Source organism: Syngnathus scovelli, chromosome 5, assembly GCF_024217435.2.
Source record: "Syngnathus scovelli strain Florida chromosome 5, RoL_Ssco_1.2, whole genome shotgun sequence".
NCBI lineage: Eukaryota > Metazoa > Chordata > Actinopteri > Syngnathiformes > Syngnathidae > Syngnathus > Syngnathus scovelli.
In genome coordinates, this window is record NC_090851.1 from 12,965,946 (window position 1) to 12,993,609 (window position 27,664).

At 43.6% G+C, this 27,664-nt stretch overlaps 1 protein-coding gene across 1 annotated transcript in view; it reads left to right on the top strand.

The window, feature by feature from the left end:
* Positions 1–27,664, top strand: part of maml3 (mastermind-like transcriptional coactivator 3) — a 105,213-nt gene that overhangs the window by 52,671 nt on the left and 24,878 nt on the right. Inside the window, exons 2-3 of the mRNA XM_049720105.2 lie at positions 3,911–4,648; positions 10,119–11,075. Of these exons, the coding sequence (XP_049576062.1) occupies positions 3,911–4,648; positions 10,119–11,075 (1,695 nt within the window). The remainder of the gene's footprint in view (positions 1–3,910; positions 4,649–10,118; positions 11,076–27,664) is intronic.

Below are 27,664 nucleotides of genomic sequence, written 5' to 3' on the forward strand. Positions count from 1 at the left end.
CGATCATATTTTTATAGGTCTTACAGTGAACCTTCGCTATTCCCTTAGGAAAAGGAATGAGCTCTGCCATGAACACCGAAAATCGGCGAATAACTGATGCCTCAAACACCCTTCATCCTAGATTTGTTTGTAATAGCTGAGCATGTGAACATCGTTGAGGTTGGGGATGTAGATCAACCTGTAAATTGAAAGCGTCAGTCGAGAGTCCACAGCACTGCAGAAATTGCTCTAATCTTCTTGTCAACACCCCGCCTCATTCTTTCCCTGCTTGTAACCAGGACCCAAAGATACTTAACTGCTCTTCCTGGGGCAGGATCTCTCCCAACCTGGAGCAGGCACTCCACCCTTTTCTGCCTGAAGACCTTGACCTCATCCTTGGAGCTAGTGACTCATATCCCAGCCATTTCATACCTGGCAATGAATCTCTCCAAGCGAGTTGCAGATCATGTTTTGATGAAGGTAACAGAACCATATCATCTGCAGAAATCCGAGACGTAATAGCCCATCAAACTGGACATCTTCGATATCCTCGGCTGCGTGAGGTAGTCAGAGGAACACACGCATTATCTCTTCAGGCTGTGCCCCATGGGTGGAGGGCCAGACACTGGGTGCTTGCCATCAAGCCTTTTCTCCGGGCCTGTCTCCAGAGGGGTGCCCCTGGTGTGACCTGTGTCCTGACAAAGGAAATTGTTTTCCAAAGCCATTCTATTTCATGGGTTGGGGCTTCTCACCTAGAACCTGTTTGCCATGGGTGCTGTGGGGGTACAACCCTAGACAACTTGCCCCCTAGAATCATTAGGGCACCCCTCAACACCACCACCACCATGATAAGGTGACAGCTCAGGGCACAGAGTATAAATCCAGGTTAAGTATCTCAGTATCACTTAATCACTTCTATGCTGGACTATGTGGACTGTGTTCATGTTGATATTTATCAATATTTGGGGGCCTACACAGGGAAAAGTCTCAACCCTTAGGAATCAACAGGGAGCAAGACTCACACTGCGATGTCATCACAGCCAACCACCCACATAGACAGGCAAGACAGAAAGGAGGAAGTAGTAAAGCAGAATTCATGCTCAGAGGCTGAAGCCTGAGGTGAACGATGAGGTCAGATGCAGGCAGGGTTCACAATAGCAGAGCAGTCCAAGGAATCATTCTGGAGAATTTTGCATGGAAGTGTGAAGAACAATCCGGCAATGAGAAAGTGCACAGAAGAAGCTCAAATAGTAGCTCCATTGCTGGTCTGGAGCACCTGTATGCTGTAATGAGGTGGGAGTGGCTGGCTGGCATAGTGAAGCAGTGGTGGGGTGAGTGGAAAGACACTGGGATAGCAAACAGACAAAAAACGGAGCACGGCTGTGACAGGAGTATTTTCCTCCAAGACACTCATTTAGTTTCAGGATTTATTTGCTTTTTTTTGTATGGATTAATTGTAGCCACACATAGCACATGGTAATCATGTACCAGTCCACGAATCGTCAAAATCCATGTTTAATTGACACCTATTATAAATGTGTCCTTCTTATTACTTACACCACTGTTTGAGCATTTACCTCAAAAAGCAAGGATTGCACCCCTACCAAAAAAGTTCAGAATTTGAGTATGCAGGTTGATTACACATTTTAATTCTTTAGTACACTGTCTTGATAGTGAAGAGTGAGGTCTTGGTGTGAAATAAAATGGTAAATGACATGTTTTATAAATATTACACCAGAAGAATTCAATAATTACAGTGTGGCAAGAAGGAACAAGTCTAAGGGAGTAGGGGAGATGGAGAGGTAGAAGGAAGAGCCGGGTGGCAAAAGGAGGAGGAGGAAGTAGGATGTTAGCACACAAAGGCAGCAGAGCAGAAGCAGCAGTTGCTATAACAACAGCACCTTACTGGTTCCATCTCTGTGTTTCCTCTCAGTCTCTGATCACCCTCTCAGCGTCTGCTCCCTGCTGTCATTTGGCTCGCTGTTCCTTTCTCCCCTGCCCTCTCTCTTCACTCATCTTTGTGTTCTTATAACATGTCCACTTGAAAGAAGAAGACCAACATCCTGAGAAATAAATCCCTTCTTCCTTGTGCGTGTAAATCCTTTACATACACTTTTGTCTGTTTTTGTCATTCTCTCTGGCAGCAAATAAAAGAGTCACCAGGTGATTATGTCAAAGGAACAGAGACAGAGGAGGGACACTGCTACTTTTTCTCTCGACTGCCATTTGTGTCTTAAATCCTCCTGTCGTTTCATTTTGCCTTTATTTGTCAGATCTAGCCAAGTATCCAGCTTGGTTAAACGACTTCTAATACCTTGATTAGTTTGTCTTTTCTTCACTTGTTGCTCACGTGTTTGCTCATTCCTCTCCACCCAAGTCTTTTTCATGCTATTTACTGTCGAGTGAATAGTTATGAGAATGAAAATGAGTTTTAGCTTCATTTGCTGTTCAAGAGATGTGTATTACTGTCAATTATGGATATAATTAGAAAACAACATGGTTGAACTAAATCAATTTTTAAGCGACATTTTAACATAGTTGGTGTCATAAAGGTGTAACAATATAAATATAGTATAATGTTAAAAACAAAAAGACACTTGTGAGGATAAGCGGTTAGGAAGATTAATGAGTCTCACACATTTCCCTTTTTTTCCACTTTGTCCCAAAGGTTTGGAAAAAAAAAGTTCACTGCTTTGAGTGAGTTTACTTCACCTTAGTCCTCTTCATTTCTCAAATTCATGTTCTCTTTACACCCCATGTTGAGGTACTTTCTTTCTTTTAAACTGGCACTAAAAAGACAAAGAAAAAGCAAAACACTTCTAGAGGCATCCTTGCTTGAGTCTACCAATAAGAGCTGAACATCTCATGTGCCCTTGAATAATGACCAATTAAAATGAAATTAATATTTAATTAATTGATAATTGTATCCTGTTCCAAACAGGGTTCCACATTTAAAATGCGTACATTTCTTACACTCAAATTTGTGTGGGCAAAATAGCACGTCGATCGAAAAGTTCTAAGCAGAGCTGAAGTTCAGTACTCTTATTTATTTTATTTAATTTTTTTCTTACTGGGTGCATATACAGAAACCCTGTGCGTCCATGCTTACATTTTTCTGTGTGGGTGGGTGCCGTCCCTCACACCAGCGGAATAATTATGGCAGTTTTTATAGGTGGGCTTTGAAAATCAAGTCTGTTATTATCAACATCAGTCACAGGCATTTAAGGAAATCTTGGAACACACCCCTCACACGTCTATCGCTTCACGAACACCCAAACAACCATATTTGCTTGCAAAATCAAAGTCTGTGTGTTGGAGACTTCAATTATTTAAACCCATTGAGTGAAGGATTTTACACATGCTCACGTTTTGTTGGCTGTTCACGAGCAGATACGTTTACCTGAGATGTTCCTCTTACTACGACACAACGAGATCAAGCCTCACGTGCTTTTTTTAGTTTGCGATATTAATACCTCTTGAATATATACATAGATAAGTCTAATACCATGGAAATAATTAGGCTGACTGTCAGCGGTGAAAGACCCACACAGCCCTCTTCACCGCCTCTTCTATCACAAGTTCTCTCTTGATGAAATAGAAAGAACTGAATGTGAGTGTGATAAATGACACTAAATGCAGGTAGTTTCAAATATCAGCTGTTGTATTAAAAACTAAAATCACAAATTTTGACAGGTGGGATAAGTGGTTCGCACAGCCGCCTTACAGTTTGACTTATTTTGGAAACATGCGTGTGTGGTCTCTTTGTTTGCACATGCTAACATGGAGTTTGTCTGGTTACCCCTGTTTGCTCCTATTAAAAAACAAAATACTTCTTAGCATAATTGAGAAATCCATAGATGTGAATGTGAGTGTGAATCCTTGGTGTAGGTGATTAGCTTTTCAAGTTATCATTTTTTTCTTGTTTTGCCAGCTCCAGGAGACGGTGAAAAGGAAACTGGACAGCGCAAGATCGCCCCTCAATGGAGACCAGAATGGCATCTGCGATGGTGGCAGCTACTCTCCGACTAGCAAGCGATTACGAAAGGAGGCCTCTGGTGGCTTAGACTCACTAACAGGTTTTCCGACCAATAATAACAACAACCTTCCACCAATTTCTCCACTGCACCACCAATTAGATATCAAGCCCTTACTTAGCGGTCCCAACACTTCCACTGGAAACAGCACAAACAGCAACGGTAATCATGTCGGGCGGCCAGCAGATGAGCTGGGGAAGAACGGTGGCAGTCATCTTTCAGACATGAAGATGAATGGCTCACTTGACTTGGAGGACAGCTTCAGCCTCCTCAAAGACCTGAAACAGGAACCGCTGGATGACGGAGGTGGAATAGAGTCTTCGGATCCCCAATCACTGTCTAATCAGAACAAGCTATTCTCTGACATTAACCTCAATGATCAAGAGTGGCAGGAGCTGATCGATGAGTTGGCCAACACAGTTCCGGAGGATGACATGCACGACCTCTTCAATGAAGACTTTGAAGACAAAAAAGAGGGCGATTTTAGTCGACCAGCAAACAATCAGACTCCAGGCCCACAGGAAGCGGGTGCGAATACGACAGCACCTGTAGGGGGCGCCGTGCCACCAACATCCCTTCCTCCCCCTGCTCAGCCTCCGCAGGGTGGTCCCCAGGTGCCTACGGGCTCACCGCAGGTCAGTACCACAAAGTTCAAGGGAAAGTGAATCCATCGTTATGTTTCCAAAATAGTAATTTAGTTCTGGTCAGTGTGACCCAACAGCCAACAGTGTTTTGTTTCTAAGCCGGTAACAGTTAGAATTGCGATTAACCACTTCGGGTTTGCACATGCATAACCATGCATTTTGTGTGTTGTCAGAGGTTTATCTTCATTGAGATCAATTTGGCACACGTGATGCTATTTGTTAAACCTGAGACAATTTGCACTGGAGGATAAGCGGTGGGGAGGATGGATGGATGGATGGATGGATGGATGGATGGATGGATGGATGGATGGATGGATGGATGGATGGATGGATGGATGGATGGATGGATGGATGGATGATTTGGAGCAGATACGGAGGTAAACCCGGCACAAAGCGGTTTCACCATTGCACAGACAAAATGAGAGGCAGTAGGGAAAATGTTTCTGCTCAAGTAAACATTTTTGAACTGCCAACAGAAATTATCCCAACATAATGCAACTTCTGAGCTTCTAAGGACTGACTTGGAGCCAGTCACTAAATGGAGCTAGGCCATGCAAATAATGACAAACTTTCCAGTGGTGCGTCAAGCGCTGAACATCAAAGTGGTCATATGAGCCCGCGTGCATTTCTTTACGCAGCCATGCTGGCAGTTTAGTCACGAAAACAGGCCAAGTATTAACAATAAAAAGCAGTGATAAAATCAGCATTTTTCAGCCAACATACTGTCCAAGTGAATTCACTTCAATGCAAAGGACAGTGTCTCAGCCTCACTCTCAAGTGAATGGGGAAGCAGGCGGAGCTGGTGTGCTCGCTCGTGACATCCCCATCGCAGGACAGCAACTCCTTACCAGGAGGAGTCGGCCATCCAAACACCAGTGCAACACTTTGGTTCTTCTTTTGGTAGACTGTAGAATGCCTGGCCCTTCTTTTGTCCCCTCTCATTGGGCCACTCTGTTGCTCAGCTTCTATGGGGTTTCCTCAAATTTTTTACATCAACGTCCAGATCTTTATTGGTGGTTGCCTGTCCCAGAGCAGTTTTTTGGCCGGACTGTCCCAAATTCTGAATGCAATGTTATGCAGGATGAACACATATACATATATTCAATTGCCACACACTTGGGGTGAGTTAACCCCAAAACTGCGGGATTTTTACGCTTGTCCTCAAAAATGTTTGCCTCCTCCACTAGCACTTCCAATTCCGCCACTTCACACTTACCGTAATTTCCGGACTATAAGCCGCACCGGACTATAAGCCGCACCAGCTAAAATTCAGGGATATTTTAGTTTTTTTCTTACATAAGCCGCACCGGACTATAAGCCGCACGTGCACATGAGTTTTTTACAAAGAAAGACATTACACAGAAAGCCGTAAAAATCCATAAATACGCCGCGCCGCCATTTAAGCCTCAGGGTTCAAAGTAACCTTCTGAATAAAATGCATTAAAAGTTCACATTCATTACAACTTGTTTTTGGTGAGCAAAATTTCAGAAGAATTGAATTTAAATGCTGATTGATTGGGTTTCAATACAATGCAGATGGTCCAAACAGCGCCACTCTGAGTCACATGGCAGAGTAAGAGAAAGGGTTTAGAGCCCTTTGACGCAGGTAACCTAGTGTGCATTCCTACTAAAGCTCATAATAGTCACAAACAACACAGCCAGAATAAGCAGCAGCCATAGTAGTGTTTTAAAATAGTATTTTTGTTGTTGTTTTCTCTTCAAGATACCGCACAACAGTGGTCCACAGCCTTTTTACGAGTGTATAAAAGTGATCAAGTCATCACAAAAATCACGAAAAAAATCTTATATAAGCCGCACCTGACTATAAGCCGCAGGGTTCAAAATTTTGGAAAAAAGCCGCGGCTTATAGTCCGGAAATTACGGTAATTTTGTGTTTGGGTTGCTTTCCCAAATGCTCTACAACGTGTGCACAATTATTAGGAATTTATATTTTTGAGGACTAATTTTATGATTGAACAACTACAGTGACCGCAGTCAATTCAGAATGTTAATAAACTTCAATCTGATTATTTCATAAAGTAAAACCGAGGTTTTGGCTTTCTAAGGAGAAAATCTGTGCGTGCACAATTATTAGGCAACTGTTAATGTACAGAAGTATTATACAACTAAATGAAAAATGACAATGTTCCCACATCACTTGTTTATTTTCATCTAAGTGGGAATAATAATCAAACAAATCAAAATTTAGAAATTGACATTTCAAAAAAAAAAAGGAAAAAAAGAAAATCTGTGACCAATATAGCCACCCTTCTTTTCAATAACAGCCACAAGCCTTCCATTCATGGAGTCTGTCAGTTTCTTGATCTGATAACAATCAACTTTCCGTGCTGCAGCAACCACAGCCTACCAGACACTGTTCAGAGAGGTGTACTCTCTTCCTCCACTGTAAATCTCCCGTTTGAGAAGGGCCCACAAGTTCTCAATAGGGTTTAGGTCAGGTGAAGAAGGGGGCCATGTCATCATTCTTTCATCTCTAAGGTCTTTGTTGGCTAGCCATGCAGTGGAGTACTTCGATGCATGCTCTGGAGCATTGTCCTGCATAAAAACCATGGTCTTCTTGAAAGATGCTGACTTTTTCCTGTACCACTGCTTGAAGAAAGTGTCTTCTAAAAACTGGCAGTAGGTTTGGGAGTTGAGTTTGAGTCTATCTTCTATCTGAAAAGGTCCAACTAGCTCATCCTTAATAATACCAGCTCATACCAGTACTCCACCTCCACCTTGCTGGAGTCTGAGTCGAAGTGGAGCTCTGGGCCCGACACTGATCCAGCCACGGGCCCATCCATCTGGTCCGTCAAGAGTCACTCGTATCTCACCAGTCCATAAAACCTTTGAAAAGTCTGTCTTGAGATATTTCTTAGCCCAGTCTTGACGTTTCAACTTGTGTCTCTTGTTTAGTGGTGGTCGTGTTTCAGCTTTTCTTACCTTGGACATGTCTCTGAGCACAGAACACCTTGTATGTCTGGACACTCCAGGTAAGTTGCAGTTCTGGAATATGACAGCACTGTAGGATAACGGGTTCCTGGTGGCTTTACGTTTGATTCTTCTCAAATCTTTGACAGTTAATTTACGTCTTTTCTCCTCAACACGTTTCTTGTGACCCTGTTGACTTTATGCACCAAAACGTTTGATGGGTCGGTGATCACGCCGCAATATCTTGGCCATTTCAAGAGTGCTGCATTCCTTTGAAAGACTTTTCACAATTTTTGACTTGTCAGAATCAGTTAAATCTGTTTTTTGGCCCATGTTGCCTAAAGAAAAGACGCTGCCTGATAATTATGCACACCTTGATATAGGGTGTTGACCTCCTTAGGCTGCACCCTCCCTCGTTACACAAATACACTTCACTTGATATGCTTAAAACCAATACGCCTTCAAGTTTAAACAACCTGAAAATGGAAAATACGCATAAAAATGATAATATGGTCAAAATGCTCACTTGCCCAATAATGGTGCACACGGTGTATGGTGACCAACGCCCTCTTTTAAAAGCAGGATACAAGCTGTTGGGATGTTTTGTGTGCAAAACCATCACCAAGAAATAGGGGTGGGTAAAAAAAAACTCGATTCATCAGTGCATTGCAATACTTCTTGCAATTCAAACTCGAGGGAGCAATTTCCCCCCACAATTCAATATCGATTCACCCAATCCTCTGAATCGTCAGTCAAATGAAATTGAATCAAATGAATGTGTTCATACACGAGAACTTCCAACCAACCATACAGTGTTGCGGAAAAACCATGGTTTATCAACATTGTCCAAACATTGGAACCAAAATACCCAATACCAACATGAAAACACGTCAGAAGTTGCAGAAGCTGTACGCAGTCGACAGAGTGCATCTTACATTTGACAGTTGGACTTCCAGAATGACCCCTACATAATTATCACTTTTCATTTCAATGAGTAAAGAAATCTTAAGTTTACATGCACGTGCCTTTTTCCATTACAGAGCTGTCTCTGTTTTTTTTTTTTACTTTTGTACTTTGTGTACAGACGCAAGTTGTACAAATTCTTTTCAACCTTTATTTAATCGACTACACTAAAAAGGCAAGATATATATATATATATATATATATATATATATATATATAATGGTCAAACTATGACTTAATATTTTTCTTTCGGGGCGGGGGTTATTCAGGGACTAAGGTAAGACGATACGTTTGTCGTATCTACAAGTGCAAGTTAAAATTCAACTATGCAAAGCAAAAGCCAAATATCAACAACATACAGAAACACTGCCGATTTCTCAGGGCCCTCTCATCTGAGACGGACTGATGCAAACTGAAAAATGATGTCGTGGTCTGATGTAGTGATGCACTAAGTACCAGGCCCAGTTCTATGCCATGAATTTTACCGGGCAAAAATGACATAATACCATAATTTCCAAGCGGTACTTTGGGAAAAAATGCAGTCAAAGCGCTCCAACACATAACGGCGCTGTAGCGTAGTGTCAACTCTCCAAGTTGCACAGAAAGCAGAAGTAACAGCAGCACCTAAAGGTGCTAAAGACCACCCCAAAAAAAATTATATTATTTTATTTTATTTATTTTGGTGGGTAGTTAATAAACATGTTTCGTCTACTACAGTGGACCCCTGTATACCGATGGCTCTGCGCTATTTGATTTTTTTTTTCTTTGTCTTGAGTTAGCAAATCTTTGTTTTTTGTGGAAAATGTTTATTGGATGTTTAGCAATGTTTTCTTCTAGAATATTTTTAGTAAAGGGAAAATATCCCCCAATTCATTTCAAAGGCACAACCTGGGCTTTACGGTATTTAAATTGTAAGTTGTAATACCAGCATCAATCGCTAGATGGCAGACATGGCAGGGCTGTCCATCCTTTTCCGACTGAGAACCATGGTTTCCGATTTGTTGGTGCTGATTTGTGTGGTATTTGTCCTTTTGAAAAAGCGCAAATGAAAATGTTTGTTTTCTATGGTTGAATGACTGGCACATAGACTGAAACATATTAATGGCATTTACCATTAATTTCAATAGGGAAAGAATGTTTGGGTTACAAGCGTAATCACGAAACAAATTAAACTCATATCTTACATCGCCACTGTGACGGTTACATGTTTTGTAAAAAGGGGCTTTTAAGATAGTACCCCTGCTAAAGACACCCCTCACCGTTATGGAATGGTTAATAAGTTATTTGGTGCCAATGGAACATTTGACAATGGAAATTACAGTAATTATTATGTGCAGCAATATAAATTCCCACGTGTTTTACTGGATGATTGATTTTACATACAGGGAAGGTGCAAAAGTAGATATGCAAGATTATCACCTCAACAAAGTATGCTTGATGATTCTACTTTTTTATAATTGTATACTGTACCTACTTTTGTGTATTCTGACCTACATTTAGAGCTACATCAACATCAATATGACATCAACATGGCATCGCTGTTATTTTTTTTGTGAATACTTCTCAGGTTCGACCATCATCATCAGGCCCGCAGTTTGCGACCACTGCCAACGGAACACCTCCTCAGCAACCTTTGCAACAGTCGCCTGCCGTTGCGATGGCGTCAGGGTCCCCATTACATAACTGCGTGGCTCGCTCTCCTCAGACTCCGACCCAGGCTCAGACGCAAGCGGTTTCACGGCCTGGCAATGGCTACATGATGAACCCTGGCCCAGGTGTTAGTCAAACAAGCACCGGACAAACAGGACCCGGGGTCGCTCCAGGTCAGCCAGTAGGACCAGTAACACCTGAACTTTCCCATGCAGAGCAACTAAAAGCAATGGCTGCCCAGCAGCGTGCTAAACTGTTGCAACAGAAGCAACAGCAGCAACAAGCAGCAAACTGGTCACCAGCAGGTCCACCAACCAGTCCCTACAATGCTGGACCCTTTAACCAAGATAAACCCAATAGCCCCATGATGTATCCACCGCAAGCCTTTAACACAGCGCAGGCCCCTCTAGTGGCTGGAATGGCCCCCAACAACGGGCCCAAAGCTCCTATGAACAACTACCTCCCTCACAATCACATGAGCTTGATGGGCCAGCAACAGCAGAACAGTATCGCCCAGAACACCCTGACCAAACAACAACAACAGCAGCAACAGCAGCAGCAACAACAGCAGCAGCAGCAGCAGCAAACAGCAGCCATTTTGTCATATAACAACACCAAGCCACTGAGTCACTTCAGCGGCAGTGGGGTTGATCACAGGATGACCCCACCCATGGGAGGCAGCAGCCAGGTCAAGAACCCTATGATGCCTCCTTACATGGCCGGTGGAGGCCAAGGCGCCGGGCCAGGACAAACCCAAGGGCCTATTCCGGGCCAAACAGCCCATCTGAGTGAGGAGCAGAAGAGACTGTTGCTGATGAAGCAGAAAGTGTTGAACCAGAACATCCCCTACAGCAACATGCAGCCTCATGGACAGGTAAGTTAATTGTTTAATGCTCTCCATGATCATTAGTGCTGGTGAGGAGTTGACATTGAATTAGTGCCGGAGGCTTGTCAGCACTACGGCCACATTTCTTTCTTTGATCTGACCCTGGAATGAGAACAAGTAATCCTTTAGTTGCTCGTACGCTCGTGCTTAGTTGGTCCATGTGCAGGATGATGGCTGTCAACCAAAGGTTTATATAAACAATCGTTTCTTCACAAATACAGATGATGCTCTGGAGGTAAAGGTGATTTAAACAGGCAGACATCCAATTGTTTTAAAGACCTTCAGTGGTGCGGCCAGTGAAGGTAAAATGGCGGTAGTTACCCCAGCAACAAGCCAGGGCTGGGGAATAGGAAAATGGCCTGTCGAGAGCGTATTGATGCCTCTGCAACGCGACCACCACTGATAGCCCCCTTGCCTCCGCCCCGAAACACACAAATGCATGCACTTAAACACACACACATGCACACGCACAAACACACACACACTAACAGCAAGCCAAACAGCTCCTTCGCTCATACCCCCAATCTGTCACGGCTGACTGATGGCTGAGATTGGTCCACTAAGCCAAGCTTGCCGATGTCATTACCAAAAGCCCACCTCAGGCAGTTGGATTCCAGAGCCTGGTGACCAACATGACCATATTCAGAATGCTTCACTGGTTCAGCCAGATGTCAGGTGTCTTGAATAATCCATTGGAGAAGAAATACTGTGGGTAGACCTACCTTTTATTTTTATTTATTTATTTATTTATTTTTTTAGCAAACTGCGACACCAGATAAAGGTCCAAGTGGTTCTTTTCATGGTGTGTTTAATGCTAATTATATCAGTGCTGTTGTATTGTGAATAGAATGTGCATATGCATGCTCTTTCCTTCTTTGTGTTTCTTTCTTACACAAACACATCTTCTGTTATGTTCATGATATGACTAGTTAGTCACCCCTGTGCTGATCTCTGAGTCTCCTCCTCCTCCTCATCGTCACCCACCCCACCCCCCTTACCCTCCTGCCAGAGACACTCAGCACCAATAAAAGAGCAGATTTATTAATATGGGGCCTTTGTGGCTGTTGCCTAGAGGGTTGTGTGTTTGCCTGCGTGCGAATGTGCCCATATGTGTTTGTGTGTGTTTCGTAGATTTCGATGGGTGGCGGAGAGGGGTTTGAGAGATTTATTTGAGTGAGCAGAGGAGAACTGGAGACTGCAAAAGCACGGGTAGAGAGAAATTTGCCGAGAAGCAAGCACAAGAAGCAAGAGATTTATTGTTTTGTGAATATAGTGAATATGAAAAAGGAGCAACCAGCTCTAAAGGGAAAAATAAGTAAGCAATGCAAAATGGAGCTTCGTGAATGCAAAATATTTCTATATTCTTCTTGCATCTTATGGGATTGTATTGGACTATATACTGTGGACAATATCGGCTGGTGTCCTTTTGCTTTAAACAAAATGAGGGCAAAATCGTAGATACTGTAGAGGCACTTACACGTAATTAGTACACTGGAGTCTAATTGTCCCACAAAATTCAATTACTTTATTTTACTTCTATACTATTCTGATTATGTCTGCAGGTTCCTTATTAGTTAGAGCTGCTTGCTTGACTTCAAATATTTGATGATGATTTAACCATGTAATTTGACGCTTCAACAATGCAACAACCACACACATCTGTTGGAGTAGGCGTTATGGCTTTTGCTGAAACGAGCCACCAGGGGGTAGATTGTGATGTGTTGACTTCTATCCATTTTTTTTCACATCTAAATTGCCATGGGCAAATAATTGATGCTGGTATAAAAAAGGTTTGGCAAGTCATTTTCATATTACAGTTTGTGGTTAAACCACATGCAACAAGCAACAAAATTGCTCATTTCCTTTTTGCCTCCAGCACTTCTTGTGTTCACTGTTGGGTGAAAAGCAACAACCCAATGAACTATATGCATACAATTGAGGCGAAACTTTTGGTAAGCAAAGTTGACATCTTCAATACTTCCGGTTCAACGTTGCGCTATAGGGTTTGGTAGTTAGACCTTGGAAAATCCTTTCTGATTGTCAGCACTGCCCAAACAACGTGTAAGTTTAAGTACCAGCGAACAACAAGTGCTGTGTGCTTTTTACATTACACCTAATTCACAATGACTGCGGAACGAACGAATGCCTTAAGGCACTGTTGTCAAACTCAAGGCCCGGGGGCCAGATACGGCCCGCCACATCATTTTATGTGGCCCGCGAAGACAAATTGTGCATCAAATTCGTGTCATGACTAGAATTGCAAATTGTCTTCACTTTTAATAATATTTTTTTTCTTTTATATTTGACCAGTTTTTACTCGTCTGATTTGAAATGAGTTATTTGTCAGTTTGTTTTGTAGCTTTTACTGTATATAATATGAGGTGCTCATACATTTATTTGGGTTGACAGTCATAATGGCTCTCCGATAGAAGCTATGACTACAATGCGGCCCGTGAAAAAAAATAAGTTTGACACCCCTGCCTTAAGGCCTCCGTTCGGACGCCACAAGGGAAAGAAAGCATTGGAGCATGTGTGTCAAGTCAGGTGCAGTTGCATTGCGGAGCGTAGCTGCATGCGAAACTACGCAAGGTTTCCGTTGGGTTTCTATTTTTTCTGGATGCTGTATGCGCATTTTCATGGACCTGAAGAAAGAAGAAGACGTGTGTGTGTACCCGTGTGTGTATGCGTGTGTGTGCGCGTGTGTGTGTGCGCGCGCGTGCGTGTGTGTGTGTGCATGCATGTATTTCACAAGTGAAGCTCAAACATCACGATAATTTTTTTTTAGGCTAACTATTAGGGAAACATCAGCTGTGCTCCTCAAAAGCTTATTAGTCAAGCTTTAATTGTTGCTCCTCACATAATGCTGTGCGCTAATTTATGGCTGTTGCCGAGATTGCCACGATGGTAGAAGTCTCGGCAAAGAAAAGTCACCGGCATGTTCCTGTGGTAAATGTTGGCATGGTTGTATGTGTTTGATGTGATACTTTCAGTGTGTTCACACAGTCCAGGCATCTATGTGTATGATTCAGAAAAAATGCTGAGGTGTACAGCATGATGTACAGTATATGTTTAGTGCATGTGCAGTATTGTAATATGAAAACTTTGCATAGATCTCTGGCTCTAATCTGCGTCATAATTAGAACAGGATGCAAGATGGACTGACAACGCTTCGGCCCCAAAAGAAAAACACCATGTTAAACTGAAGCAAGTTTGATCATTTTTGTATGTTAGTAAGTCAATGCATATTGTGATGCATGTAGGAAATGTCGGTGTCACACACCGACTCCGGTACATGAAGAAGCTTGAGCCGGTGCTAATAACCCCATGAGTCACGACACCAGCCCCCACGTTCACGTACACACACCATCAACAATAAACAGGCTGTGAAAACGCCTACATGCATGCGCACACTTGTGAAGTCCTTCCTGCTGCGTACTCTCTCCACCCCTCTTGCTATCCTCAGGTAATTCCACTCTGATCATTGTCTCTGCCCTTCTTTTCATCTCATTCTCCAACCAGTTGTGCTGAAAAGCCTGACGTGCACAAGCTCTCAAGGAAAAGCAGCTGCCGTTTCCCACATGGGGACTCAAATGCCAAGACCTAGCCAATACATGAGTTGATATCATTTTATATACAAACACTCGCCATCATCTCTCAACTTGACAGTGAAATAAACAAAAAAAGCTTGTGAGCAAATTTTGGACCAACAATTACATTTATAAGGAATGTGTTGGTGGGAATATCTGGAACCAAATTAATGTCTTGTCCCCTACTGTCACGGCTTTAAAGAATTCAGCTTTCTCATAGAATACAGACATGACACAGATATTTGAATATTTACAATTATAAATATACAATTATTTACAATTTAAAGTTATAATTGTCTCGCACAGTCGACCCTAACTAATGGGCTGTGGACCAGTACTGGGCCGTGGGCCACCGCACAAAGGATAAAAAAAAGGTGGTGAGACGAGGCTGAAAAATATTTGATTTTGAAGTGACCAGATTGTCTACAACTGATGCTAAAGAAGCCTTTAATATTGGTTAAAAAAAAGGAAGATAAGAACACATTTTACTTTAAACTTTCATTATCAATACAACTGCTTTCAATGTGGTATACATGCACATATTTATGTAACTTTTTTTTTTTTGCTTTATTCGTGCTGTGATACAATCACCTTGTCGCTGAAGGAAATCTAGCAGAATTTTGTAACTGCTGATTCTTTTTTTGTTTTTTATCAAACAGAGTTATAGGTGTACTACATTATAGTAAACTTAGAAGTCAAAGGTCTAAGATAGAAAGAAGGAATAAGGGAAAGGTGAAAAAGACTGGCTCTCTCCCCACGCGGCGAGAGAGCAATATTGCACTCCCTCACGCTCACAGATTGTCTGCTCACTCGGTCACACACTCTATTGCTCTCACAAGCACACACATGCACACACATACATTGAATACTGCTCACTTTCTAACTCCTCCCCTCTCTCAGGCACACGTGTCAGGGCTTGAGCTGAGCTGCTCTCAGATCCCTTGTGAGTCTCTGAAGATGGGGGGTGGGTGCAAGTTGTCGAGGGGTGTACTTGTGGAAAGGAAGAGGGCTAATGGGGGGGCTGTGTTCTCGCGTGTATTTGCTCTCCCTCACTCTGCTGAGATGCTTCCTGTGAAGAGGCACACACGACAAACTGCTTTCTCTGTGCTTTTAGTGTCTACTTTTTTCTTTATATCTCTTCTCTCATCATTCTCCCTGCAGCCTTCCCTCTTCGCCTCCTTAAACACTGTGCTTAGAGGAAGCTGCTGGTACTGCACCACATCGCTTCGACTCAATAGGGTTGTTGCTGTCTACGTGTTTATAGAAAATGTATGATTTCATGAGATAAAATGCATATCTGTAATTTTGGGGTTGTTTCTGAGATTAGAGGCTAGTTGGTTGTGCCATCTGAGGTGTGGATAACTTCTGCATTGTTTTTCTCCATATAGCAGTATAAGCATCCATTATGGGTACGTACAATATGCTGCAGTATGCAACACCGACCCCACAAAGTTGTTTTTAACTTTGAAACAAAGCACTTCACCAGTTGGGGTGACGAACATTTACTGGCCACCCCATAGCCACTGGTCAGAATAGATTGTATTAGCTAATATACTATGAATTAGCGACTTATGACTTATTTATTCGTGACGCCATGAAACCTAAATCGTTGTGGAAGTCCAAATATTAACTTCATTATTAGTCTGAAGTCATTAGTTACATTACATATAACACAGTAAACCAAAGTATATCAATAGGGATCTTCCTACGACTTTCTGATTTTTGTTTCTCATGGCCAGTGTACTACAATGGTAATGACAGAGATGGCCATTGGTAATTTCAGAAAAATGTATCATGATTTTGCCTATTTTGCCCCCCCCCCCACATCAACGATTAAGTTGAAGTAAGGATGGGTCGGTAGGTAGGTAGGTTGGGGTTGGATGGATGGATGGATGGATGGATGGATGGATGGATGGATGGATGGATGGATGGATGGATGGATGGATGGATGGATGGATGGATGGATGGATGGATGGATGGATGGATGGATGGATGGATGGATGGATGGATGGATGGATGGATGGATGGATCTTTCTTTTCTCTGAAACCTGTGAGCCAAAGAAAGGTAGGAAGGCAGATGCAGTCAGAAGCCTGCATACTAAACAGACTGCTGTCCCACTGCCAGTACCTCTCACACACACACACACACACACACGCACACACACACACACACACACACACACACACACACACACAAACACTCAAAAAATATTCATGTTTGGTTGCTCGTGTACATACTCACAAATAGCCCGCACACACAAACATCATGCAGACACTTCCCTCACACCAGCTCAAACTTTGGCTGCCTTCCTCAGCTGCCGGTTGCTGTGGAAACCATTGCCCAAGGCACCTTACAGCCCAAATCAATGGCAGCTCCAAGATTAGGGTAGACAGGGGTTGCTTCTGTGTGTGTGCATACACGCGACAGCTTGTCTCTGTTTAAATGCTCCATTATTTGAGCACTTTAATGCTGAAGGTACTGACACTCTCACTAATATTATCAGTGTTTAACTAATTGGATTTTGGTTGCGAATTAACCAAATCAAGAGATGTCGATAGTAGATTTCACAGAAAAACTGATGGCTGAAGAAATATGGGAGGTTAGACATTTGATTTTTATGTAATTGTGTGCCGTGTCACTAATCAGTAATCATCTTGTTTGTGTTGATGGTACCAAATATGGGCACCACACACGCACAAGGGCATACATGAGAGAAGACACAGATGTGACCCTGCCCTCGTCCCTTAAATTTACCCCATCCTCCCCATCTGCTCACTCAGATGCTAACAAACACACACATACGTACACACGACTGGTTAGTCTAGCACATAATGTGAACTTGCCCAAGAGCAGACACCAGAATTATACTGTTTACCCATTTGTGTCTCAGAGTCGCAGTCTGCGCATTATCGTGGCAGCCCTCCCCTCTCAAACCCCAAGACCACCAATACAGCGCTCAAGGGAAAGGAGGATAATACAAGAGATGTGCAAGGAGGTGGTGTTGCAGGCACGCAGAATGGACGGACACAATTGACCTCAAATAGATTTGAAACAGATAATCCACTCTTAAAGGACCCTAATCCAACATTATTGTACTTGATACTGACACAAATGACAGAATAAAGCAAAAACTGACAAAATTCATGAAAACAACCTACTTTTGTCTCATAAGAAGTGTTCCTTGAAAAAAGTACAGTGGAAATAATGGATAAGTAGCAATCACTACAATAAACATGCATTTTTTACCAAGCCTTTTGTTTAGTTTGCAGCTGCAAAAGGCTGTGAGTCATTAGGTTTTAGTGTGTAGTTCAAGATTAGAGAAGTCTTTGATTGCCACGGCACACTTAAATCAGTTTGTCTTCCGTATATGACCCATCACAGCGAACACAATCACACGCCTTAATGGTACACTGGATCAGTAATCATCCTGAGTGGCATCAATGCTGTAGGTTTCTTAGCTTCAGTACCAATGTTTGTATGGACACATTTATTCAAATTGAAAGCCTCATTGGGATAAAAATACGTCATGTGCACACCCCATTCAGAATATTCTGATTGACTCAAGCCCATTCCCATCAAGATTTTATTCCGAATGAGAGGGGTGGTTTATATTGATTGATAATTCGATCGGCGCGCATGAAAACACTTATTCCGACATTTCAAAACAAACGTGCTCTACCGTGATGTCACTATACACAATTGGTTATTACCAGAAGCTGCATTGTCAATGTGAAAAATATGCGAAATAACGCTAATGTTTAAATTAGGAATGGATGGAGCGATGTTTTGTTTCGCCTGCAATCTGCCCAAACTGAACTGCGCATGTCAAAGCATGCATGAACACGCAAGTCCTAATTGAATTAATATTATTTGTGTAAACAATACATCTGATCATAATTTTAATCCGAACTCTGATCGGATTGTAGAGATTTTTAAAAATAGCTAGTGTTACGATCACTTGTAACCCAAGCAAGTCATTTCATGTGAAGTGATTTATCTTGCTTTAGAAACTACCTTCTAATTGTTAGCTAGTCATCATAAACTTGGAAACCTTAAGTCAACCTTAGAATTTTATTATCGAAGACAATGTGCACAATCCAGCAGTTTATCATGTTTTGCGGGTTTGGTAACATTACGCATATAGCGATTTCAGTGGACAAACCATGAAGGGGATGGAGACAATTAAACACACAAACCCATACCAATAAAGATTTGCTGTCACACTAATTCCATCCACAAAGTTGATCAAACAAACAGAGCAGTGAGACATCATCACCGGTGAAGCAAAGATAATTCACTTTCCAACCAGAGTTCCAATTTCACAGCATTGATCATCAGTGTCGTGGGTTTCATGTCATTTCCTGCTACAAACTTGGCTTCCCGATCATGTGCATTCACCTATGAAGACTGACACGCTATGGGAGACACAAAATGTATCCTTTCTCATCTTCCATAGTATGGTTTAATTTAAACAATTTAACGCCCCTCATATTTTTCCTTTCCACTCTTTTCCTCCTTTGCTCTATCTTACCTTGTCACACACTTGCATATTGTAGTTTATGTGCAAGAAGGCAGAAAATCTGCTTACCATACATACCGGAATGTTTGCCACTCTCACAGAAAGTTGAAACTGCTTGGGAAAGCACATCCTTACCCGCACCATCAACAGCCAACCTGTGTGTCTGCGCATCCACGTGAATATGAGTGTGTAAATAAAAGCTGTTGACATCATGCATGGCAGTCGTGCAAAAAGGAAATAGATGTCAAAACATGAGCCCCGTAATTATTCCTTAGATGCTCTCAATTGATGTTTCTTGGGGATGCTACGGTGTCGCACAATTTCCTGAACCCTCATGCGACATATTACATGCAGGTTGTTCTTCTTTTTTTTTTTGCAACTGTAAGTGTGTTTTTTTGGACATTCGATTTTTAAGATTCCACTGTGAACTTTAAAGATTTGAAAAGTTGTAATACAGATTGATTCAAATGGAAAATTGATTCTTCCACCCATCCATTGTAGAACAGCTGATAAAGACTGTATAAACAAGCGCATGCAGAAATGTGTATTTAAACTGTATTGAACTCAGCAAATCCTCTCAAGTATAGAGATTGACATTTATTGTTTACTCTGGAATTCCTGCTTATTGACCATACTTAGAACCCCACACAAAATTGAATGTTCCAGGTGATCTTAAACTGGTTAGTGTTTTCTCATTCAGGAACCTTAAATATCCTGTCATTTTATATTAGTACATTTCCCATTGGCATCTGTCATATGGTCCCATGGCCCACCCTTTAATATTTGACTTGTGGTTGTGTCATTGGACAGCTTGTATTGGACTCCCACGTCCGGCAGTGCTTCTTCGCCCTTCTCCCAGGGGAAGCGGGGAACATTGAGTCAGAGTGGACCATGTTCTGTGTCTCCACTGTTGAGGTGGCCGACCGGAGCTGTGGCCCTAAAGTGGTTGATACACTACCTTTCAAAAGTTCGGAGTCACTTACAAACGTCCTTATTTTTTAAATAAAATCGCTATTTTTCTCAATGAGGAAAACATTAAACAAATCAGAATACACTCTATACATTGTTAATGCGATAAATGACGATTCTAGCTGCAAACGTCTGGTTTTTACTGCAATATCTACTTTACAGCAACCATCCCTCCAATGGTCCATTGGGTTTGCTAATTGTGTTAGAAGACGAATGGATGATTAGAAAACCCTTGTGCAATTCTGTCAGTTTTCATAGAAAACACTAAATTGTCTGAGTGACCCCAAACCTTTGAACGGCAGTGTACCTGTTGTGGTGGCAATCCACCAATCCATTGGTGGACACCAAAGACAAGAGATGCTGTCAGACTGAAGAAAGAGTCCTATCAAGCTTATTTGGCCTGTGGGACACTGGACACTGATGAGTACCAGCCGGCCAAGCGTAACACAGCTTCAGTGCTCACTGAGTCAAATACTCTACATCACGAGGGGCAAACTGAGGCGGTCCAGGCATCTGGTTTCCTGGACTCCTCCCTGGTGAGGTGTTCCAAGCATGTCCAACTGGAAGGAGCTCCCAAGAATGGCCCAGGTTGGAGAGACTATGTCTCTCTCCCTGGCATGTTTTTTTAGGAAGTGGGAGGAAACCGGAGTGCCCGGAGAAAACCCACGCAGGCACGGGGAGAACATACTAACTTCACACAGGGAGGGCCAGAGGAAGAATCGAACCCACACCCTCCTAACTGTGGGGCGGACGTGCTAACCAGTGCTGCACCGAGCTGCCCTAGTGCCATCTAATTGTACATAATGCAGTGGCCACTAAATTTATTGTAAAATATATGCAAATGAACAATACATAAGCACACTTAAGTGATATGAAGCATGTGTCTTGATTACAAACCCTGCAAAGAAAATAATTTAGAGGACACAAGACAATAGAGGTTACATTATTGTTTTCAGAGAGTCACACCCTCACTGTCAGCGCTACAAATGAGCCACCATCAGTCTTTATGTAGTAACCGTTTGACACCGGGACTCTTAGCTGACAACAGTTTTTTGTCACACACACACACACATTTTGGTGTCTCATGAACTGCTTTGGGCATAGTTGCATGACAAAAATAGCCACAAAGACAATGACAAGATCACAAGGTTGAGGCCCAGAATAGAAATATAGCAGGAGCAACTTCTCACCAGGTGTGACATGTTGAACACAGGTACGTAGGTAAACCTCCACATGATTTAATTTCTCATCTCTTGAAAAGTCCATGCTCCAGCAGCCTTAATGAACAATAAAACCTTAACTATATTTGCAGCTGCAACAATTGATGGCCTATTTAAATAACGATATTAATCAATGATTGAGAATAACAGTGTTGCAAATACAATTAAAATGTACATCCGTATTACTGTTAAATCACTTTTTTCACTGCAGAAATTCACAAAATGTTAAATTACAATAACAGTTCTACTAAACACAGCAGCAAAAAGCAACACACACACTGTTTTTCTGATTTTTGTGCATCAAATTAGAAATTAGAAAAATAATTAAAAATGTTTCCACGTACAAGTGTCCTCAACTACTAGTTATTGTTGTTTGGTGCAATGAGCTTGTGCATGTGATATAGTTTTTTTCAAAGGCAGCCTGCTATACGTTTTGCTCTTGAGAAAAGCAATCTCCCTGGTAGAGTTCATAAATCAAGGTGGGGGATGGAAATGAAGACAGCATGTGTGTGTGCACACGTGTGCGTGCGTGTGTGAGGTAGAGCACGCCACAGAGTGATAACAGCTCATACCTGTCCTAAGCAGGGGTGCATCTCTTCAGCTGTTGCATTTGCTTGGCTTGACGTGGTGTCCACAACATTACCGATTTATCTTGTTCTCTTTTGTATCCTCTCTTATTTGCTCCTCTCGGTGGGTTTAAACTAGAGGGTACCCCGTTGAAAATGAATAGTGATTTAGGGAACCAATGAGGTGTAATGGACAATGTCCCCATCAGAGCAATGGTAATGCAGTCACTCATAAAAGGGACTCGCCCCATCTTAATCCTGAGAGTAAAATAATTGAAACCTGTTCTGAATGGGAGAATTACATCTACTCTTGCTGATTGCAGACTCGGTGAGACAACTGCCTGCTTTGCCTCTGGGTGTTTTTTCTAAACTGTCATTGTTAAGGTCAGACGACCAAACATTTTCAGCTGGTGCGCAGACCTACTAATCCAAAAACTACTACGTATTTACAATAATGTGTGAATGAGACCTTTTAGACCAGAATTAAAACAGAAAACAATGATGTACAGCTATATATGACACCACGATGTCATAGGTTCTTTCGGGTGGCAAAAGGCAAATATTCTCCGATGGTGGTAAACAAACCCTTTGAGTTATTTGACTAAGGCAGATCAACTGAAAGAAAAAAAAGCATAAATGGTTTAAATCAGTCATTGTCAACCGGTGGTCCGCGGCCCTCTAGTAGTCTTTGGTGGTATTGCAGGTGGTCCGCGAAATTGTAAATGGAATTTTTTTAAATGTTAGGTATAAATTTTGGTTATTTCCCAGCTAATTTTGTGAATCTGTTACCCATCCAAATTATTTCAAATGCAGCTGAGAGTCCCAAAATAGATGCAAATAAATAGCCGGTATAGGTCTGTCCTCCTTCAGTGCCAAATAAACTAATATTCTGCCAAAGCAGGGGTCCCTGAGTTGCTTCTTGGTTATAAGGGTGGTCCCTTGGACAAAACTAGTTGAAAACCCCTGGTTTAAATGAATGATCTTCTTGCATGACGGTATGGGAAGTCTTGTCTACTGTTGTTTCAGTGTACCAGGTGGTGGAAAGATGCTGCGTGAGCTAAACTGCTTGTAAGGAACATTTCATGAGCACAACACAGAAAGTATGGAAGGACAGAAAGTTTGTTCGTCTTGCTGCATGTCACATGTCCTAAGTCGTCCTATGATAGGTTCATTGGCAATGTCGAAACACCCATTATTTCCTGACCAGCGCACTACGGCGGCTCCTTTGCTAGCCCCAATCAGCTGCAAAATAATTGTGAACACCATAATAATAATCATCTTAAAAAGAAAAACAACAGTATACAGTCTGTAAATTATTCTGTGTGGTCTGATTTTTTGTGTGTTTATTATGCCACATTAAAAGGAATGGAAAAGAGCACTGGATTAGAATCATACAAAATAAATTTGCCTGCATTGTACCACAGTACTTAGTTTCTACACTGGGAGGCAAGGTCAAAGAGGAGAAGTTTATTCTCTTCTCTCATATTTTCAACCAATCAAACATCATTTCAGTACCCCACTGCCCAACAAAAAAGGAAAAGTGTGGACACCCCTGGTTTAAACAGAGATGCAAATCAGTTATTGTCTGAACTTGTCAACGAATACTTCTATGCTTTTTATGAACTTTACTCAGAATTTCTTACAGCGTTATCATCGAACCTATGAACCTTAATGGAAGTATATTTCTCCCTTTCACAGGAGAGTTGTATTTTTAAAAACTCGTAAAAATACTATTACATGTGACTGTAAATGAGTGGACACGTGGCTCCCACTGATGAGCTAACCTGCTGTGTAGATAGACAAAAGCAGAGCAATTTGGCAACCGGGTTCAGACTAGCAGCACATACAGTATGAATAGAAAAACAGTCCTTGTTGAGGAAAATGATCATATCTGCATTTTCAAGCGGCGTGCTGAGTGTCTTGCTGCAGATGAGAGCACACACTTGCTTGATATAGAAAATACATGTGCTAACATTAGCTCATTATTTGCATTTGAGTTAAGTCACATGGCTCACTTGAGGCATCCTATCATTGATGACATCACTGGTACGTACTATATGGAAGTAGATGAGACATAAAAACAATGTCCACCTGGTGGATGGAGCACGAACTGTACTTTCAAAGTGAGCAGTAAAGTGGCCTTCTGATATCCAACACTTTGTTCACAATTTCACACACTTGGATTGAAGTTTGAACCAACTTTGTTTAGTTCCTCTTCCACATGATTGCTTTGGCAGGTTAGCAACATTACACTCCTTGGAAAATGGCTGGGTACTGTTCGTCTGGTTTAATACAGTGTAAGCTCTCCCGTCTCACCATTGTCAGGTTGTCTTAGGAGTGCCTCTTATCCAAATACTACAACACTGAGCTGATTAAGCGGAAAGTCTATGCCTGTATGTGTGTTCGTGTGTGTGTCTCTGTGCAGGGTTGGCACCAATGCATATTTGTCTATCGGGCATTGAATCGTGTTATCTTGCTCTTGTGTGTTTGTGTTGATGTGTGAAAAGCCTCATTCTTGTAAAACTGCAAGCAGTGCATCTCAGAGTGTGAGTGTGCCTTTTGAGGCGTCTCAAACGCTGCCTTTTTCTCTCTCATGTGGCTTCTCTGGTATGTTTGGTATTTCACAATGCCTCAGATCCTCCTCAAAAGCTGGGGGAGGTGTGCGCGCATGCAGTGCGTGCTTGTGTCTGTGTATAAAGTGTCATTTCTCTGCCGTGTGTTCTTGTATGGGGGCTTGGTAGGGTGTAAGGGACTGTGCACTGTGATTAACACACACATTGTGTGTCTGCTGCGCCAAGTTCCCTTCCTTGTTAGCGTGCGTGGTTGGGATTTTCTGGTTGGCTGGACGGGCAACGATTGTGTGTTTACGTTCACATATGCTCTCTTAGTGTGCGCGCGCGCGTGTGTGTGTGTGCGTGCGTGCGTGCGTGCGTGCGACAGAGAGAGAGAGAGAGAGAGAGAGAGAGAGAGAGAGAGAGAGAGAGAGAGAGAGAGAGAGAGAGAGAGAGAGAGAGTGCGTGTGTGTGTGTGCGTGTGTGTATGTTTGTCTAAGAAGACCAGGATGTAATTAGGCACAATGGCAGTAGCTAATGGAACAGCTGCCTCATTGTAAATGTTTCTTGATGCTGCCATGTGGGGACCAGCAAGCACGATGTGTGAACCACCCGTTCTGACTTTTTTTTTTCTTTTGCTATCTCTCTCTTTTGTGTATTAACAATTTTATAGTCTGCCCTTCCACGTCTGTGTCACCTGTCTTTCATTGTTCCACTCTTATATCCCATTCCTAAACTGTTAAGGTTTTGGCTTGCTTTTGTACTGGCTGATCATGTATACAAAAAGGTCTCAGCCATCTTTCTCCCCTCCTTACCCCTCTGTTCCTCTTTGTGTCTGCTCTGTTCCTTTGTGCAGCACTATGTCTCTATCTCTGCCTCACTTTTCCCTTTTTCCTGCCTCCTTCTTTCCCTCCCCTTTTCTTTGCTATTAGACCATTTTTCCAGCAATGAGACTTGTCACCCCTCCCCGTTTCTGTCCTCACCCCTCCCTTCACTACCCTTTCCTCCTCCTCCTCCCTATCCCCCTCCTGTGGAAGACCGCCTATCAGCGAAATGATAACACTACGTCACTCTGTAATCTGCCAGTGGGGGTTGTTGCAGCACACACACACTGAGCTCTCCACTTTCCAACGCGACTCAAGTAAAGACCAAATCGGTCTCATTTTCCATCTATCACTCTTTTTTTATTTCTTCAGTCTGGCCCTCCAGCCCGTCTTTTACACTCTGAACTTGAGACCATGATGTGTGCGTCACTCTTAGTCACAACAGTCACCTTGGGCGCCATGTCCCTATAAAATCTCCATACTTACATGACCTTGCCCATCACAGCCTAAACTCCCTTCATCTTCCATCTACCCTTCTCTTTGTCCTACTTTCTCAGAACAAGCAGTGCAGAGGAGGTAAATCTCTCTATGGCCTCTGTGTAGGCAGGCCATGCCAACACTTTGCCCCTGTGGAGACACTAGGGAACGGAGATAAGATGGGGTGTGGTTTGCTTGTTTGTCTGTGTACCTCTTTGGTAGTTCCATGCTGTCAGCCAAACCTCATTGCTCTTTTTGTACATGTCAAGAACTGTTTAAGTGTTTGCTCATAAAGTATGCTACCTTGTCTTCTGGCTGTCACGGTCGGGTGGAGCATGGAGCAGGACGACCAAGTGCAGCTTGGACCAGGGTTTATTGAAGCAACTCAAAAGGCAAACTGACATGACTTAACAAACAATAACTTGACTGACTGACCGGGACGTGAAACAAGAAGATAGCAGGACATGACGGCATCAAGACAGTACGACAACCCCGAACGACAGCAACCAATGATCCGACAGGGAGTGAGGGGAAGACAGGACTTTTATACACGACAGGTAACGAGAGGCAGGTGGGAACAATCACACTGATCATGGGCACACAGGAGGGGAGGGGCGAGCCACAGACAGAAACCAAGACAACAGACACGTAGTGGAGCAGTTGGGGACGAGACGTGACAGAACCCCCCCCCCCACAAGGGACGGCTCCCGACGTCTCAAAAAAAAAAAAACTAGGGGAACCAAACCGCACTCGGGCGGCGACTTGGGGAACCGAACTTCACACGGGCGGCGACTTGGGGAACCGAACTGCACACGGGCGGCGACTTGGGGAACCGAACCGCACCGCACTCGGGCGGCGACTTGGGGAACCGAACCGCACTCGGGCGGCGACTTGGGGAACCGAACCGCACCGCACTCGGGCGGCGACTTGGGGAACCGAACCGCACCGCACTCGGGCGGCGACTTGGGGAACCGAACCGCACCGCACTCGCGCGGCGACTTGGGGAACCGAACCGCACTCGGCGGCGACTTGGGGAACCAAACCGCACTCGGGCGGCGACTTGGGGAACCGAACAGCAGCGCACTCGGGCGGCGACTTGGGGAACCGAACAGCACCGCACTCGGGCGGCGACTTGGGGGACAGAACCGCACTCTGGCAGCGACTTGGGGGACAGAACCGCACTCTGGCGGCGGCTTGGGGGACAGAACCGCACTCTGGCGGCGGCTTGGGGGACAGAACCGCACTCTGGCGGCGGCTTGGGGGACAGAACCGCACTCTGGCGGCGGCTTGGGGGACAGAACCGCACTCTGGCGGCGGCTTGGGGGACAGAACCGCACTCTGGCTGCGACTTGGGGAACAGAACCGCACTCGGGCGGCGACTCGGGGAACCAAACCGCACCGCACTCGAGCGGCGACTTTGGAAGTCTGTGCCGCGATCGGCGGCAACTCAGGAAGTCCGTACGGCAATTGGCGGCGACTCCGGAAGTCTGTACCGCGATCGGCGGCCACTCACAAAGTCCGTACCGTGATCGGCGGCATTCGGAAGGCGGGGCTGTGCGCGGCGGCAAGAGCCATCACGCGCCGCAGCAGTGGGAGTGGAGCCAGGGACGATCGCGGGTCCGACGCAGCTGGCTTGGATGTCTGCTGACGTTCGCGGGTCCTGCGACGCTGGGGTGGAGCCCGATGGCGGCCGTGAGTCTGATGACGCCGGGAGGCACTCCAACGGCGGCCGTGGGTCCGGCGTCGCGGCACCAGAGTCCGATCGCGGCCGCAAAGCCGCTGGCGCCAGAAGCACTCCGATGGCGGCCGCGGGTTCGGAGTCGCGGGAGCAAGTTCGACGGCAGCTGTGGAGCCCACGGCGA